The sequence below is a fragment of the Silene latifolia genome, chromosome 9 (assembly GCF_048544455.1).
Source record: "Silene latifolia isolate original U9 population chromosome 9, ASM4854445v1, whole genome shotgun sequence".
Taxonomy (NCBI): domain Eukaryota; kingdom Viridiplantae; phylum Streptophyta; class Magnoliopsida; order Caryophyllales; family Caryophyllaceae; genus Silene; species Silene latifolia.
The window spans coordinates 63,393,525-63,409,136 of NC_133534.1; the positions used below are offsets into that span (position 1 = coordinate 63,393,525).

General features: G+C 33.8%; 1 protein-coding gene across 1 annotated transcript; it reads right to left on the reverse strand.

The window, feature by feature from the left end:
* Positions 1–58: 58 nt before the first annotated feature.
* On the reverse strand, positions 59–5,119 carry LOC141599858 (protein ECERIFERUM 16). The gene is made up of 4 exons (XM_074419988.1): positions 4,717–5,119; positions 3,539–3,648; positions 1,477–1,581; positions 59–973 (listed from the first exon to the last, which is right to left on the reverse strand). The coding sequence occupies exons 1-4, from the start codon at positions 5,051–5,053 to the stop codon at positions 362–364; spliced, it is 1,164 nt and encodes a 387-aa protein (XP_074276089.1). The 5' UTR covers positions 5,054–5,119; the 3' UTR covers positions 59–361.
* Between the last annotated feature and the right edge of the window lie 10,493 nt (positions 5,120–15,612).

The window sequence follows — 15,612 nt, forward strand, 5'->3', positions numbered from 1 at the left end:
CAAAAGAACCTTTTAGTTTAAATATGCATCCAATTCGTGTTTTCTTTAAGCTCTTGGTGCAAACAATTTTCTCCACCATAGATTGAACTAAAGCAAGCTGTCAAGTAGCACTGGAAAAATAGAAAATTGTAGCAATAACCATATACGAGCTATTACTCCTCAAATTCCCTATGATTCTTGAGACCAAGTCTTCTTTGTTCCGATGACGTTTACTCTTTTCCCTTGTGAGTTGTGAGCTTGACTAAATTCTTTATCAAGTCATAAATACAGACGCTATTTGACATGAACTCCTAAACGATGCCAAGTACAAAACTATATAAGGGGACAATCTGTTATGCAAATCAGAGTACAATAGTCAACATCACAATGTATCCAACCACGAATCAAAATCGTCGTCCAATACTTTGGCGTTCGATCCAGGACGCAGTGACACTGAAATAGAGGACGAAGGAAAATCAGATGAGTTAACCTTTGCCTCGGTAGGTTTGGATGTCTCCTTGAGCAGATTGTCAAGCTCATCATCCAGACTGCAGGAAGTGACGGGAAATGCAGACATAGATGGATCATGGGAGTCTAGTAACAGAGCTGCAGAGGTTGGACCATCATCAGTAAGGCCAGTCTTCACCTTGATAGACTGAAATAGACCATCTTTCTTGTTTAGGCTAGAACTATCAAGCAAGTCGTCTAGCTCATCATCAAGTATAGTGACGATTTGTGGCAAATGAGCAAGTTGTGTCCCAGAATCACCCTTTATATTCAACATCGAAATTCCTTGTGGGCTAATCGAGGCAACAGCTGGATCAGAAAGCTTTGTGTCACCCACGTTATCAGATGAAGATATGATGCCTTCTTTGTTTAGAGCTTTTGTTTCAGCTGTTTTCTCGTCTGCCAGATATATAGAGTACAGTTCTTGAAAAGTATCAAATGTTTTTATCCTAGTTTCCGTGGATACCACATTTCCATCTTGGCCACCCTGCAAATTACAGAAAGGCAAAATGAGATTGTATGTTGAGTGTCACTGACTGCAAACAACCCACCCAACCCAAATCCGTATTTCCCAACCAATCTGCAAAACCAGCATTAGTGGCCGCTTCGCCACCACATAACTAGGTCACGAACATCATTCTAATGTAAGTTTACTTTAGAAATATGATTCTGACTTAAATGCCTTTTTTTTTTTTTTTTTTGAAATCCCAATATGGGTACTAATTCATATCATCTAAATCCTCGACCACAGCATCAGCAATATTAGTGTTTATTATTACATGTTTCTAATTGCAGTCCTTTTTTAAATGCTAGTGTTCTTATAGGATTCCCAATATACAAGCGAAATTTAATATTTTCATGAACAAAACGAAACAATAAACAAACTGAAACTTCAGGAAACAAGAAATCTTCAAATGCTACTAAAAAGTAAGCAGCAAGATGATGCTACGAAAATATTAAAAAAAAAAAGATTAAGCTGGCAATACAGACCAACTCTGGAGGCAATAAATCTGGCTCGATGAAAAGTCTTCTCGCCAAATCAGCTTTTGCCAGCTCTTCTGAAAGGGCCTTCAGATCCAGGCTAAAATTTGGTGCCTGACACATAAGAAGGTGATGAATAAAATAACATGCAATGACAGTCTCAAAGAGGGACTGATCCAGAAAATAGGCATTGAATACTCAACAAACAAAAACAAAATAATGAGCCATCAATCTCATGTTTCGTAATTTAGCCTTGGACAAAATATTTCCTCATTTAAAGATAAACCGCAGTGCATGCAATTGATGAGACAAGAGAAAATGTTGGCACTTATTAGGAATAGGAGCAACAAAGTTCAGTCTAGCGGAGCTAGGTTCAAGCAGAAGCAAAAAAAAAAAAAAAAAAAAAAAAAAAAAAAAAAAAAAAAAACATTTGAATGTGTAAATTTTACAGCAATAATGAGCACCAAATCTTATATAGCAAGATCCCAACCAATTTTAGTACTGCATATGCACGCAAAAGATCTCACAGATTGAACTTTCGATGGAGGATCGGAAGACGCCCATCGTGACTGCGGGTGTTGAACACAATGTAGCACGAAAATCAGAGAATTTTAGTCGAATTGAAAAAGTGCCATTATGGTATCGCTAAAAGATTATAAAATGTGCACTGCCTGTTTCATTTTTCTTTTTATTATATGGAACATAATTTTTGAAAAGTTACATAATCAGAGGAGTATGGAGGAGATCAGTGTGTTTCGTTAGATGTCTGAGCTAATTAGGAATTACAATTTTATTACAAATGAAGCTACTTACAAAAAGGAGGTAAGACACGATTGAGGACACTATGTCGGCACTGCTTCCGTAAGAAAATAAGACCAAGTGATGCATTTGAAAGATGAAGAAACAAAACAATTATGATACAAAGAGACAGACCTAGAAAGAATAAGGGTTATTAAGATCAAGACAAGGCTACATGTGTGAAACAAATAAAAATTGGATAGGCTTCTATAGAGGAATAGACGTGGAGAATTAAGCTTTATTTGTGCATCTTTTTCACTCTATCTCTTATCCGTTTTGTTATGCTCACTCTATATTCCATATCTTTCTCTCATTCTCTTCTCCCTTTCAAATGCCTTTTGGAACCTAGTGTGTGTCAAACGGGTCCATAGTCGACCCTTTGCCTTGTAGTGCCTGATTTTAGACTAGCTTTTCTTTAGCGCCATGAGGTTTCACTAATTTAACTTTAATAACAAGATATTTATACAATTTCTCACTTCAATGAACCGAGATTTGAACAATTCATGTTGATGACATGTATATTTTATAGTCAAAAGTCAAAACATATGTTTAAGGTACAACAATGGCATTTAAAGTAAACAGCAAGGCATAGATTTACAAAATATTATTTTATGGCGATTAAAAAATGTGATTTGGCTGAGATTTTGCTTAAATCATACTTTTGGTCTCCCTGACGAAAAGTAACTCACTAGTCAGGTCATCAATGTGGATCTACACACTAAAGTGAAATTAGCTAAAAAGACAGGAAACCGAATTAGAAAGATTTCATAGATAATCAAATGATAGAAAACAAGCGCGACACTCACAATATAAATAAACCAAAACAATAGTACACGGGTTAGACAGCCTCATATTTCTTGGATCTCGGGCAAATCTTCGAAGAAGATGCTTGACATTACAGTGTTGTACTCTCATAAGAGTAAACAAGAAGAAGGTTTGCGAGACGCATGTATCAAACACAGATAAAGCTAACGCACAATTACCGGTTTACGGGGGAAAATATATATCAAAACCAACTTTATGTTACACATTACAAGCAGTCTTAATAACATTTATAATTAAAGAAGCGTCGACAATAAAAGATTCGGAATGAGATCCCGATTATGCATATAAAAGACAGAACCAAACAGCAAAGAAATTAGGAAGACCACTATTTTGTGCATCACATCATGCAAGTAAATAAAGCCTGCACTGATGCACTTCTTTTCCAGATTTTTCTATCAGACATTTGAGTAAAACAACATTACGAAAAAAGATAGAGAAGGATCCATACCTCTTCACTTGTTGTTGCTTCATTTTCCAGAAGAAAATCATCATCTAGAACCCATGAAGGAATACCTTCACTCTTGACATCAAGCATGGGAGTCAAACCCTGATATAATCCTAAACGGAACTAACGTAAATTTCTCATCAATATACATAAAAGTTTTCAATCCAAATATCAAACCCTTCGCTGACTCCTAACAAAAGGATTATAATGGAATTTCAAAATATTCTGAAAACAATCATGTTGGGCATAAGAGGACTTCATGAATTTAGTTCTGCAATATTTGATTGCAATTGCAACAAAAGAAATTCACTTCAGCATTTCTGAACATCCTGACAGCAAGGAAGAGCTAGAAAAGAACTTCAAAAGTCTAGCACGCTAGTGGGGGCGACAAGCAAATTTCTTAAAATTTCATATTTATCAAACAAGCATTTAGCAAATTTCGAATCTTTATCAGGGTTGCAAGTTGCAACCACTCCCCTTGCCTTAACCGAAACAGAAAAGCGACCACAACCGGGATTTGGTTTTGCAATTCGGGTATATAATGGGAATCAAACAGGTTCCCGTTAAGCTTTCTGCATTCTTATCATGAAGCTAAATGATATGGCGGTTTGAAATGATAAGGGTAGGACTCTGATGGGACATCCTCCTACCAGTCTCCCACCATGGCAAGGTCAAAACATCTTTGAAAATCGCAACTTTGTTACACATCAACCATAACTTTCGTCGTCTAACAAACACACATTTCACAAATCCTTGATACCCATAAAATGCATAGATCAAGCAAACATAAGTCCTAGTGACCTACCGAAGCGAATAAATATCAACCACAACCCATAACTTGTGAATGAGCTCATACATGTAAATCATAATCTTTAGGTTTGTCCAAATTATTTACAAAGTAACTGGATTATTACATTACTCCCTCCCTCCCTCCCCGATCATTTGTTTACCTTTGGTTTGGCAAAAAGACTAAGGAAAGAGAAGTGGACCAAATTGAGCGTGGATGATCAAGTTAACCATCAAAGACATTCTTAAAATGAAAAGGTAAACAACACACAAAATGGTATAGGTAAACAATTAACCCGGACGGAGGGAGTATATTTCATTGCATAATCTAATGATTTAATAAAAAACAATTTAAAGACGGAAAGATAAAGCAGAAAGAGATAGGGCAAGAGTACCATCAAGAGTATGACCAAAAGAAGGAGAAAATAGCTGCTTAGACTCCTTAGCTTGAGCAATCAAGTATCGGAAATCAGCACCTTTACTCTTAGGCTTAATATCATCAATGGGTATCTCTTCTTGTTCTTCTTCTTCCACGATATTATCATCATATCTATCCCAATTCGAAGGAAGTGAAGCTTTTTTATCAACCACTTTAATCTTCTCCTTATTTTCCTTGTTTAAATTTGAAGAATTATTGGTAGAAGGAGTGAGTTTGGGAGGATGATGGGGTTTTCTGGGTTGGTTGTGTTGTGTGTGTGATCTCTTAGATTTCGCCATTGATTTCACATCCATTTTTGTTACACTTCTTTCTTCACTCTTAGTTTCACCAGGATGAATCCAGGTTTTTGGAAGGTCCTGCTATACGTCGTCGACAATTAATGTAAATTTTCAAGTTTGCCTTCCATAACATAACTCCATTTCCGTCTCACTAAAATGCAATTTCCGTCTCACTAAAACACAAGTCAATTTCCGTCTCACTAAAATCTTTCAAACAAAAAAAAAAGACGGTTTTTCAAAAAAAAAAAAAGCGGGATTTGTAATTAACAACATGAACGAGAACTTAGCGATTATCGATTACCGCACCAAAAATTAATCTAAGTTAGAAAATGATTTTTTTTTTTCAAAAAAAAAAAAAAAAAAATTTCCGGACGAAAAACATTTTCGTCCAGACCAAGGTCCGGACAAAGAAAATTTTCGTCCAGACAAAAATATTTTTCGTCCAGACCCAGGTCCAGACGGAAAATATTTTCGTCTAGACCCAGCTCCAGACGAAAAATATTTTCGTCCGGAATTTTTTTTTTTTTTTTTTTAAATTTTTTTTTTAAATTTTTTTTTTTTTTCCAGACGAAAATATTTTTCGTCTGGACCTGGGTCTGGACGAAAATATTTTCCGTCTGGACCTGGGTCTGGATGAAAAATATTTTTGTCTGGACCATGGTCTGGACGAAAAATTTCTTTGTCCGGACCTTGGTCTGGACGAAAATTTTCTTCATCCAGGCCCAAAAATTATTAATTTCCGTTTTAAATTAGTTTTCGGTGCGTGGATCGATAATCGCTAATTAAAATAAGTTTCAATAAATTAAAAAATTAAAATAAAACGAACTATCCCCGAACGGGGTTTATTAGTAATTATTAATTATTTTTTTACGAAAACAAAACAAGACGGAAAAAATATAAGGGGGAGTGTGAGGGAGGGGTAGTTTTGGAAGTTCATTAAAATTGTCGACGATAATTAGTAAATTGTCGACGACCTTTAGCAGGCAGGTTTTGGAAGGGGTTTTCTTATCAGGGTTGGCCTTTCGGATGTGTTGGATACTTCCGCAAAGGTGAGGCTCCCCATATTTTCTCTTTCATTTTCTTATTCGTCCACCTCATTTTCCACTAAATTTTACATTTATCCTCCCCAATTCATATCTACATCTATACAACAATGGGGTTCCCCAACACACACCCAAATATATGGGAACCTCCCCAAAAGAACACTTTTTATCCTTCTTATTTTTTTTGGGGACCTCCTCTATAAATGGTGGAGCCTCTAATTAAGGGGAAGTGTGTGCAATAATGAGGCTCCCCATTTGAGGAGAGAGAGGACATATGGGGAGGCATTTTCCCACCTTTGCGGATGCTCTTAAAACCTTAAACATGAAACACAAATTCCCATTTTTGACGGCTATATCGTCACAAACTTGTAACGGATACTGTTTCTTTTCACAAAATGCCCATTGAAAGGTGAGTGGGAAGCACATGGGGTTGCCCCACCTTTGTCCCCTCCCCCTTTTTGTGAGAGGTCACAAGTTTGTGACAGGATTAGCCCGTCACAAGCAAGACTAACTGAATGATTTGGAAGACTAGTTGAAATATATTTGGTCAATCCCTTCAAAAAAATAAATATATTTGGTCAAATAAGGGTAAATTATATCATGCACTCAGGAGTATGGTGTATGATACTCTCTTCTCACATGCACTCAGGAGTATGGTGTATGATACTCTCTTCTCATAAATTCTTTTTATAGTAAATAAATATTAAATTTAATAAATTATAAAATTATAAAAAATATATTATTATTCATATTTTTTATTTCTCTACAAATAGAGATTATATTTGATATATTTCATTATTTATTTTAAGTTTTCTCATGTATTCACAATACGTAATTGACATATTCATATCGTATCACATAATTATTTTTATTCCTTTAAATTATTTGTATTATGCAGTTTTGATATGGAATAAAACGTTTAAGATTGTCATTGTTCAATATATTTGACCAAATTGAGTCATATTCACTAAACTATAATTTCATATTCACTAAACTGAAAGTGAATATAATAGAGACATGTGATGAATATCAAACTACATAATACATATTTATCAAACTACATTGTCACATACACTAAATTAAAAGTGAATATAATAGTGTTATATTGTGAATATCGCACTATAAAACACATATTCATTATACAACATTGTCACATTCACTAAAATTAAAGTAAATATGCTAGTGTTATATCGTGAATGCAAGTATGCAACACTACAAAACACTTAAACTGAATATGATAGTGATAACCACTTCTTATAAGTGGAAGTTAATTTTTTGTTTTAAAATAAAAATAAGTTAATTTTTTGTTTAAAAAAAAGGAAGTTGAGGATTTGTGGTGAGTGGGGGAGTGAGAGGGAGTATAGAGTATCCTACACATGGGTGTAGGATATAAGAATTGAACATGAAGTGGCTTATTATTGTTGTTGTTGTTATTATTATTATTATTATTATTATTATTATTATTATTATTATTTATTTGTAAGAAGATATACCTCATTTTATTAGAAGAGGATAAAAATTTACAAAACTATCCACTAGAAGATTGAACAAGCAGTCAAAGCAACATATGCATCAGATAACTAGAACTTGAAGCATGAGTTGTTAGTCTATGTCTAATAGCTAACTTGATGTTACTAATGATATGAGCCACAATGCTGTCTCTCCCCGTGAAGATCCTTTGGTTGCGTTCTTGCCAAATGAAGTAAACTGCAGCAGCAATACAACTATGTCTCCAAGCATGCTTCCAATGTCTCAAACCTTTGGCCTGTACCATCCAACGAATCTCAGACCAGAGATTAATGGTTCTGTTACCAATATTCATCCACTGCAAAAGAGTTTTCCAGATTTGCTGCGAGAAGGCACAATTAAAAAAGAGATGTCCATGAGTTTCAGCTTTGCATTTGCATAGTACACATCTGTTTACCATAAGCATCCCCTTGTGACTAGAAGATCAATAGTAGGCAGCTTGTGCATAATAGCAAGTGAGACAGTGAATTTATGGCTGGGTATGATTGAACCTCCATGAAGTGCCTTAAACCAGTAGACTCTATCCCCTTTAGATCTGAACCAGTTATAAGCCTTGGCAACCTAAAAATGGCCATTATGAACCCAACTGTTAATAATGTGCAGAGCTGCATCAGTAGAGCCCGTCCTAGAGAGAATTTCATCTTTAACTTTCAGAATACTACACAAGTTTTCAGAAAATCTATCCTTGGTACTGGTTTGCCAAATAGAATTAGCCTGAAAGACATAAGCTATATTCCATTGTGCCCAGTATCCAGGAGAATCACTGATCAAGAGCCAAATCCACTTGGCTAAGAGAGCTTTATTCCAAGATAAAAGTTCTTTTACATTGAAGCCCCCTTCCTGAGATGGTCTGCACACAGATTTCCAAGAAAGAAAGACTTGTTTCCTATCACCATCAGCAATACCCCAGAAATAATCTTTGAAAATTTTGTAATTCTTTTCAAAATGTTCTTAGGTAATAAAGCTGTTGAGCACCAGAAATTAGCAATACCAAAAATTACAGAATTGAGGATTTGGATCCTCCCAGCATATGAAAGGAGATTATTAGTCCAATGAAGCAAAGCATTCTGAATTTTGGTAATCAGAGTCCCATAAACTTTAGGAGAATTTTTTGATGAGTTTAAGGGGATACCCGATACCTAAAAGGAAAGCTACCTTCAGAGAATCCAGTATGTTGTAAAATAAGGGCTTTGACAGCAGTGGATACTCCCCTAAAATAAATCTCAGTCTTGGAAATATTAGGTTTCAGTCCAGACCATTTAGCAAACCTGTCCATAATGTGCACTGCCCCTTTGACAGAAGGGAGATCCCCCCTCACAAAAAGCATAAGATCATCAGCAAAAACCAGATGGGTGAGCTGAAGTTTGGCACATTTAGGATGTAAAGAAACCTGAGGAGTGTAAGCAAATTGTCTGAGATACCTAGAGAGAATCTCCATACTCAAGACAAAGATATAGGGGGAGAGAGGATCTCCTTGCCTAAGTCCACTCTTTCCAGGGAAAAATCCATGAATAGCCCCATTGATCTTGATAGAGTACCAAGAACTAGAGAGGCACTCCATGATCCAGGTGACAAAAATAGAGGGAAATTTAAGAGCATGGAGCATGTTTCTAATAAAATCCCACTGAAGAGAATCAAAAGCTTTGTGAATGTCAATCTTAATGAGACTCCTGGGGGTAAGATATTTCCTATTATAGTTCCTGACAAGAGATTGGGAGAGCATGATATTCTCAAAAATGCTTCTCCCCTGCACAAAGGCAGCCTGCTCAGGACCCACTAAAGAAGGCAAAATAGGCTTGAGTCTATTAGCTAGGATCTTGCTCACCGTTTTATAAATGGTAGTGCAGCAAGAGATAGGCCTAAAATCTTGAACAGATTAACTGAACTTCTTCTTAAGAATAAGGGTTATAAGAGTTGAGTTAGCAAGCTTACTCATTTTTCCAGTTTTGAAGAATGCAAGCACAACTTTGCAAAAATCAGCTCCTAGTAAATCCCAAGAGTCTTTGAAGAAGGCAGAGGAAAAGCCATCAGGACGAGGACTCTTATCAGAGCCAATACTGAATAAAGCAGCTTTAATCTCAGGAACAATTACTGGCTGAGTTAGGGGGCCATAAGAATCCTCAGCAACACAAGAGCTTTGTTGAATAAACTCAAATCCAAAGGGCAAACCTCAGAGCTAGCACCCAGGAGATTTCTAAAGTAATACACAAAGCCATCAGCTACATCAGACAACCCAATCCTCTCATGACCATTTCTATCAGAGATCCTGCCTATAATATGTTGTTGTTGCCTTTCCTGAATCTTAGAAAAGAAATATTTAGAAGAGTAGTCACCATGCTTGATGTTATCAATTTTAGCCTTTTGTTGCAGCATACTAATCTCTGCAGCCTTAAGACTACTATAGTCAGCAAGAAGCATTCTCTCAGTCTCAATCAAAGCCTGAGAGAGAGGAGCATGCTGTAGTTCCATCTGACAGTTGAGGAGAGCAGTTCTAGCATCAATGACTCTAGTAAAGAGATTACTGAAATTATCCTTATGGAGTTGGAGCAATCTCTTTTTTACATGTTTTAGCTTGCCAAAAAGTCTAAACATTGCAGAACCTTCAACATAAGTATGCCAGGAGTTGGTAACAATATCCTTGTAAGAAGGATGACTGAGCCAACAATTTAGGAAACTAAATCTGGATTTATTAGGTGGATCATCAAAAATGCTAACCAGAACTGGAGAATGATCAGAGATACCAGCAGGAAGAAAAACAGCAGCAGTAGCTGGGAAAGAAGAGAACCGAGATATGTTAGCTAGGGCCCTATCCAGCTTAGTCCAAACCCTAGTATGATCATCCTGCTTGTTGGTCCAAGTATATTCCCAACCAGAACCATTAATATCCTCCAGCTGGCAATCCAGAATACATTCATTGAAGTCCAAAATATCCTCTAAATCAGGGGGAGTGGAGCTCAGCCTTTCAGAGACATCTCTAACCACATTGAAGTCTCCTAGAGTAATCCAGTTAGTTACAGTGTGGTGAAGAGAGGATAAGGCAAACCAAAGATCTTTCTGATTTTAGAGTCATTACTACCATAAACCATAGTCATGTGGAACATGTGAGCAGTAGCATGATGCACCACAGAGCAATGAATAAACTGAGCATGGAGTAAAAGAGGAGTAACAGTAATAGTGACAGGGTTCCAAATCCTTCCACCACCACCACCATCATCATCATCATCATCATCATCATCATCATCATCATCATCATCATCATCATCATCATCATCATCATCATCATCATTATTATTATTATTACTAGTTTTAAGCCCGTGCAAAATATGCACGGGTATACTTTCATTTAATAATAAACTTTACGACATATAATAATAATAATAATAATAATAATAATAATAATAATAATAATAATAATAATAATAATAATAATAATAATAATAATAATAATAATAATAATAATAATAATAATAATAATAATAACAACGCTCGTGAGGATAGAATTGCACCATAACATACTAATAATGTACCATTTAGATAGTTTCAAAAATATTTAAATAATGTACTAATAAATGTACCTTTTAAATAATTTAGATAGTTTCGAAACTTTTGCTTTTACATATAAAGAAACTTTATTTTCAGACTGAAATGAATTTTTTTTTGGAGAATTAACGAAATAAGAAGAAATGATATCATATAAAGGAAAAAAAAGGAATGTCAAATCGGTGGCCGCCCCGTAGGTAATAGTTGTGAGGACCAATTAGAGCCCTCTAAAACACTCATATTCTATATTGATTATATAAATATTAAATAGTTCAATTGTTAAAAAAAAATAAGAATAAGTGCTTTAAAAAATGAATTTAATTAAATTGAAAAAAAAGATTTGAAAATGAATATATTTTTCTGTATAAAAGGAGTCATAACTCTAAATGCGATTTTGGTGAATATATTGAACATGGATCGAAAAGAAAAAGTACACAAAACTATTGTCGACTGCGGCAGAATAAAAAAATACGGAAGCTATAAAGACAAGCAAAACAAATCAACCCGAATTAAAATATGGACCAACAATATTACTAACCTAGGAGATTGCTAAACCTAAAGCTCATATTCACTCTTCACTCCTTCATGATTTCATTTCACCTCATGTCACTCCTCATCCTCCTCTGTCTCAAATCTCTACATCTTCATAATATTTAGGCTCCGTTTGGCAAGACATTTCAGGTACCCGATTTGGTCAAAGTAGTTTATTTGACCAAAATTTCAGGTACCTTATTTTTTTATAAGCGTTTGGCAAGTAGCTTATTTAACCAAATAAGCTACTTAAAATGAAATGCTACCTAGAGTAACATTTGAGATTTCAGGCACCTGATTTGATTTGTTTTTCCGTTTTTACCCTTTAATTTTATGCTATTAAATAATTATCATATCCTTTTACATCATTTCATTAAAATCAGTTATCTTTTCAGTTAGTTTGTCAAACACTTTTTTATATAGTCAGTTATCTTATCAGTTACCTTTTCAGATTTCAGTTAGTTTTTCAGTTTTCAACTACCTTTTTAGGTTTCAGCTACCTTTTCTGTTAGTTTTACCAAACAGAGCCTTAATCTTTTATCTCTCATCTTACTTAACCAAAACAACCTTATTCATCTTCTCATATAATAAATAAAAATAGCTTTTCGAAAATACTTATTCTATCTAAACTAATGTCGGGTTGCAATTTTAAAGTTAATTATTGAAGAAAACAATCAAAAGAAATTTTTTTATTGCATGCTCCCAAATTTATACTGGGTTCTTTTGATATTTACTTGCATGTATTTTAAAGTATATTTTTTTTGGTTTTTATAAACATTATCCGTATTTTTTTTCCTGTATTTTTTTTTCCGATTATTAGACTCATTAGTTTTACTGTAAATTACATTTTTTAGGATATTTACCAATTATGGTTTTCACTTTCCGTATATGTTTTTCAAATTTATTTATGTCCATATTTTTTATGGCCGTTCTATCTTTATAGTGGTTCTAAATAATTTTTGATATTTTGTGATGAATTTGTTTCTACTGTAAAATCTGTAATCTACTTAATTTTTTAATGTTATTTTTTTACACTTTATAATTCATTCATTGGTCCGATTTTTTGAGTTCACAATTATATTTTAACATATGTTTTGTATTAATATGTGTTGTATTAATTGGTGTATGTATATGTAGTAGTTGCAGAGAAGAAAGAAATTAAATCCCCTCAAAATTAGGAGAACCCACGTTTCATTAGGAAATGGAATTGAATTTTTTCTCCTTAAATCAAGGAGCCAATAAGATCACTTAAAATGCTTTAGCTTTTATATATAGGGGATTATTATTATTATTATTATTATTATTATTATTATTATTATTATTATTATTATTATTATTATTATTATTATTATTATTATTATTATTATTATTATTATTATTATTATTATTATTATTATTATTATTATTATTATTATTATTATTATTATTATTATTATTATTATTATTATTATTATTATTATTATTATTATTATTATTATTATTATTATTATTATTATTATTATTATTATTATTATTATTATTATTATTATTATTATTATTATTATTATTATTATTATTATTATTATTATTATTATTATTATTATTATTATTATTATTATTATTATTATTATTATTATTATTATTATTATTGTGTTATTATCGCTGACGTGGTTAGGAATTATAATGTAATTTTTTTCACTATACAAGTCTCCAACATGTTTTAAAATGATGGTACAATAATTAAAATATCACGATTACGTAAAAAAAAAAAAAAACTCAAACAATATTCTAAAAATGTAATTTATGGATACGAAATAAGTTTTCCATTAAACAATACAAAAAAAATATTAAGTTACACCCCAATTTAAAGTAATAATATTGTCACAAACGCTTTTCATTTCCGTAGAGCACTCTTTAATTGGGTTATTTGATATCATAATATAAAAAGTAATAATATTTAATGTACACAAACACTTTTCATTTCCGTCGACAAAATAAAATTTCGTACATGAAATCTCAAATGCTACCCTAGGTAGCATTTCATTTCAGCCTTTCAGGTACCTTTTTTTCCTATAAAATGTTATTTGTCAAACGCGTTTGATAGGCTTGTCGTATACCTAATCAAAGATAAATACCGTAGACACAAATGAATGTAGTAATAGAGGTCGAACACAAGGAGACGTGTTGTTATGGGGTGAATTTTATCAAGGTCGGTAAATGTATGATTGCTTGGTTTGATTGTTAAACTTGTGATAAAACAATAATAAAGGAATCAAAATGTTTGAATTCAATCCAAATCCAATTCCAAAAATTCGTTTGGAGATCACATGGAATTCGATTCCGGATTTCAATTTCTCATTGGCGTTTAGGAACTCATGGAATTGGAATTGGGCGGGTCACGTATGGGTCGAAGTCACCAAATTTTTTTTTGAGTTTTTTATTATGAAAAATTAAATCTTTTGACAGAAAATATTTGCGATTAAAAAAAATCATAAATAAAAAAATTGCGATGAAACTTGCATCACCAAAAACTGTAATCAAGTAGTGATGGAATTGAAATGACTACTATATGGTGGTATGTTTTGTAATCTTGGATTGGAATTGAATTCTGTAATTGAGATATTTCAAGTGTTTGGGAACCCTGTAGAATTTGGAATTGAATTGACTCAATTTCTTATCAATTCTAAGTTAGTTAAAATGTGGCGTTCTCAAATACCTACCATATAGTAGTTATTTCAATTTCATCACTTCTTACGTTTTATTTTGTGACGTAAAGTTCATTACAATATTTTATTTATGATATTTTTTCCGATCGCAAATATTTTCTGAGACAATATTTAATTTTTTCAAATATAAAACATCCAATGACCTTGACCCATATCCGTCTCGCCCAAGTTCAATTCCAATTCCATGAGTTTCCCAAACGCAATTTTGGAATTGAATTTGGAATTGAATTCAAACATTTGAATTTCTACAATTGAAATCATGAAAATGAAATAAATTTCGTGTTTCCAAACACTATCTGGTAGGAATTTGAGAGTGCCAAATTTAACTAAGATGGAATTGATAGGGAATTGAGTCCAATTCCAATTCCAAATTCTAGGGGCTACCAAACGCTTTAATTATCTCAATACCGGAATTCAAATCCAATTCTAGGTTCCCAAACACACCATAAAGGAAATACTAACCTATTCTAAAACTAATCTAAGGACTGAAAATAAGAGTAAGAAAGTGGTGTGTAAGGTGTGTAAGAAGTGTCGATCAACACCCTTTATGTAGGAATAAGAGGAGTAACGGAAATAATATAAAAAGAGCTAGCTCCAATCGGGGACACCACACCCGGATCGGGGCCGTGGTGATTTATGATCTTTCTCTTAATTTTGTCTTAACTTCTTGCTTTATGGTGATGTTGTAACACCCCCTCATACCAAGGTACCTTACCAGGACTACCCTAGCATGAAAGACTGTTACCATCTCGATTGCCCGAGGTAAGTACATATCAAAAGCAACTGTCCCAAACACATTTATTAAAGTACGGTAACTATAAAAAGGTTACAATGTTTCCAAAATCCAATAAATGAATATCCAAATGCTAAAGACAACAAAACAGAAACTAAGACTCGCGATGGTGATACTAATCCAGTGTGACGACTCTCCCATGAACGCCCCCGAGCTCACCAAAAGCATCACCTGTCACAATCTGCTCACCATCCCCGAATGGATCACCACAGATTTTACAAAACAACAATGGGGTTAGTACTGCTCAATCAAAATAAGACAAGTGCATAAAGTAACCAGCTGATCATCCTCCATCCTCGGTCTCCCGATCTCACACAGTAACCGACTACACACCGAAGTGTGTAGCCCTGCCAGACTACCCATCGCAACAGGTAGTCCACGCCGCCAGTGGGAGACTGCAGCCAATCCCCACCAAGTTCCCGCTCATCAACGAGC